The sequence below is a fragment of the Octopus bimaculoides genome, chromosome 5 (assembly GCF_001194135.2).
Source record: "Octopus bimaculoides isolate UCB-OBI-ISO-001 chromosome 5, ASM119413v2, whole genome shotgun sequence".
Classification (NCBI taxonomy): domain Eukaryota; kingdom Metazoa; phylum Mollusca; class Cephalopoda; order Octopoda; family Octopodidae; genus Octopus; species Octopus bimaculoides.
Window position 1 is genome coordinate 98,208,759 of NC_068985.1, and position 3,566 is coordinate 98,212,324.

The 3,566-nt window shown below is 39.5% G+C and overlaps 1 protein-coding gene across 2 annotated transcripts in view; it reads right to left on the minus strand.

Annotated features, from left to right (window-relative positions):
- The window catches only part of LOC106876144 (cytochrome P450 4V2), a 36,501-nt gene that overhangs the window by 7,663 nt on the left and 25,272 nt on the right, over positions 1-3,566 (minus strand). For both annotated transcript variants that reach the window (XM_052967871.1, XM_014924567.2), the window contains exon 6: positions 1,709-1,835. In XM_052967871.1, the coding sequence (XP_052823831.1) occupies positions 1,709-1,835 (127 nt within the window). The remainder of the gene's footprint in view (positions 1-1,708; positions 1,836-3,566) is intronic.

Sequence of the window (3,566 nt, forward strand, 5' to 3'; positions counted from 1 at the left end):
CTAACCCTAAGGTTAGGGTTAGGGTTAGGGTTAAAGCAAATTTAAAATGAAAAAAAGCAAATAAAACGAAGGTATGGAGATTAAATACGCTTTACATTGCTTAATGAGCCAAAGGAGTAAATGTAAACAACTGAATACTTGTCAGTGATTGGTTGAAATTATCGAAATAAGACAATTTTTTACATGAAATAAATTCGAATACAAAAATATTTTTCTGTTCTATAACACAAAATAGATAAGTATACGAAGTTTGAAAGTCTTTCGGTACCAAAAACACTACGTAAAACATTAATGAAAAATGTGGCCCCCGTTTTAAAAAAGATCCGAAATTTCTCCCGATGAATGCACTTGAATGTGTTGAATATGACGTGACATGAATAAATTTTATTGAACGCTGACATCTCTCTCTCTCTCTCTCTCTTATACACACACTCATGTACATGTACACACATACACACACACTAGTACTCCGTCGATTACGACGACGAGGGTACCAGTTGATCTGATCAACGGAACAGCCTGCTAGTGAAATTAACGAGCAAGTGGCTGAGCACTCCACAGACACACGTACCCTTAGAAGTGCTTAGGGAGATTCAGCTTGACACTGAGTGTGACTAGGCTGACCCTGTGAATTACAGGTACAACACATTTTTGCCAGCTAAGTCGACTGGAGCAACGTGAAAAAAAAGTATCTTGCTCAAAGACACAACATGCCGCCATGTATCGAGCTCACGACCTTACAGTCTTGAACTGAATATCCTAACCACTAAGTCACGTGCCCTCATTCACTATCTGTCTGTCTGTCTCTCTCACACGCACACACACACATGCAAACATACACACATTCACGAGTGATGGGAAGCATGAGGTTGAATTCAATGCTAGAATTGCAGTCGTTGGCTCAGTAACACCTGCTCCGGTATTCGATGTTCAGAAGAGAATTTGGTTTAAAAAAAAGCCAAACTCGCTGTCTTTATTTCAGTTTCCTGTCTACTGTCACCTTTGGAAATAAATGATGGGTAATGACCGAAGGAGCATGATCGTAAAGAGAAGCAGCCGAAATGAGGTACGTCCAAGGATCTCTGGAATAACATTACTTGACACAATGCGGAGCTTGCAGACCAGAGAAATTCTCCAAGCTGAAATCGCAGCTCTAGCTCTACGAATATGTGATTAGAATGTCGCAGGAAAGGACTGCAAGAAGGATTCTTCAAGCGAAGTTAACTGGCAGGAGACCTAAGGGTAGAGCAAGAACGAGAAGGTTGGATAATAACCATAGTCCAAGTTGGTCACACTTGGGAATCCAGCCAGGAAGTGTAATGACGGATGGTTGCTTCTGAAAGAACATTATGGAGGAGGTGACTGAGGACTCTTTCATGTATGTTTTTTCCTTAGACTTTTATTTAAGTTCTTAAGGGAGTTCAAACTTGTTACTAACAAAGCGACAAGACATTTGTGATACAAGAATTCCCGGTGTTTGTAAATATGTGGTTGAGTTATATTGTACATGTGAACTTTTAGTTAACAAATTCAAACATAACTAAAAAACAGAAATCGATGAAATAAAAGTTGGACTTAAAAATAAATATTGGAATTGTTACGATGGACGTGGTTTAGCAAGCGATGTACCAGCAAGACCACAATTTACTGAGATAGACTAGTAGAAAAGATCACAACATACAAGTGGTATAAAACATAATTTGCATACCTTATCGGTGAAATCATGAAGGTATTTCAAACATTTAGCTGCTTCTTTCCCGTAAGGATGCAAATTGAAGAGAAAATCTGGCCACAACCAAGGTGATTTTGACTGGTAAGTAATTATATCAGTTATCCTAAAAACATTACGCAAACTGTCATTAATTTAGTTACTGTTAATGAAATTAATTATGAACTTAAACGTATTACTTGACAAAACATGTTGGGTCTTGAGTCGGTTTCGATTGTTAGCGCTGTAGTACATTATTAAGTATATTACAGACACACACACGCGCGCACACACAGACATACATACATACACACATATACATGTGTGTGTATGTGTGTGTATGCGTATCTATCTATGTATATATCTGTCTGTCTGTTTATTTGTATATATGTGTATATAATAATAATAATAATAATAATAATAATAATAATAGTAAACAAAACCAAAAATGGAACAAGAACGTAATAGGCAACTACAAAACATTCAGACAGTTAGAAGATATAGAAAAGACAGGATAAAACAAGGACAGGTCATTCGGATCCTTCTATCGTCAGTCGAGTTCCAGATCGTCGTTGCAGTTTCGCCGGTTATGCATGAGACTGCTTCAATCTGGCCGGCCCAAAGAAAATTCTAAGCTAAGCGCACTAGATTCTTTGGAGGAAAACAAGCGAATGTATACGAAAACAAGGATGACAAAAAAAAAAAAAATTGAGAAATGGTACATAATTACAAATAGAAACAACAGATCTCTTTCGACTAAGGACGAATTAAATTAAGCTGGCGTGTGTGGAAGTGAAGCCTTACAACAGAAACATAAGAGACGAAAGTCATAGGAAGGAATATAAGAGATGCTACACGGATGGTAGTCGATTCAAGAAAGGGCAGTTTTGGAGGAACACCGATCACGCGGAAGGAGAGGAAAGAGGTAGGGGCAGAGGGATTGAAGAATTGGGGAGGGACGAGAGAGAGAGAAAAAGAAATGGAAGGGACAGAGTGAGGTAAAGGAGGAGGAAAAGTGATGAGAATGAAGGGAAGGCCAACAAATGTGAGAGAGGTGGGGGGGGGCGAGAAAAAGAAAAGTGTAAAGAACAAAAAAGTGTAAAGAGGGATAAAAGAAAGAGTAAAATAGTCAAGAGCTGCCGAAAAGTAACGTTGTGTTTTTAAGCAATAGTGCGAATAAAAAGTGTCCGAATAATCAGCATAAAGTAATAACCACATTAATGTGGCTATATGATGTGTGTGTGTGTGTGTGTGTGTGGAGGTACAATGGCCCAGTGGTTATGACAGTGGACTCGCGGTCATAGGATCGCGGTTTCGATTCCAAGACCGGGCGTTGTGAGTGTTTATTGAACGAAAACACCTAAAGCTCCACGAGGCTCCGGCAGGGGATGGTGGTGAACCCTACTGTACTCTTCCACCACAACTTTCTCTCACTCTCTCTTCATGTTTCTGTTGTACCTGTATTTACAAAGGGTCAGACTTGTCACACTGTGTCACGCTGAATATCTCCGAGAACTACGTTGAGGGTACACGTGTCTGTGGAGTGCTCAGCCACTTGCACGTTAAGTTCACGAGCAGGCTTTTCCGTTGATCGGATCAACTGGAACCCTCGACGTCCTAAGCGACGGAGTGCCAACAACAATGATGTGTGTGCATATGTTTGGTGTGATATTTTTTGGAAGACAAGGTCTTTAGTGAGCTGCACATTCGGCATGGCTTGCTTTACGAATCTCGTAAAGGCAACAGTGTAACATGTGCAAAGGAAAACAGGTACTGTATATCCTGATGGTTTGAGTATTCGAAAATGCGAAAAATTTAAGAAGGAAATTTCGAACTTTTGGATAAATATCAATCAGTG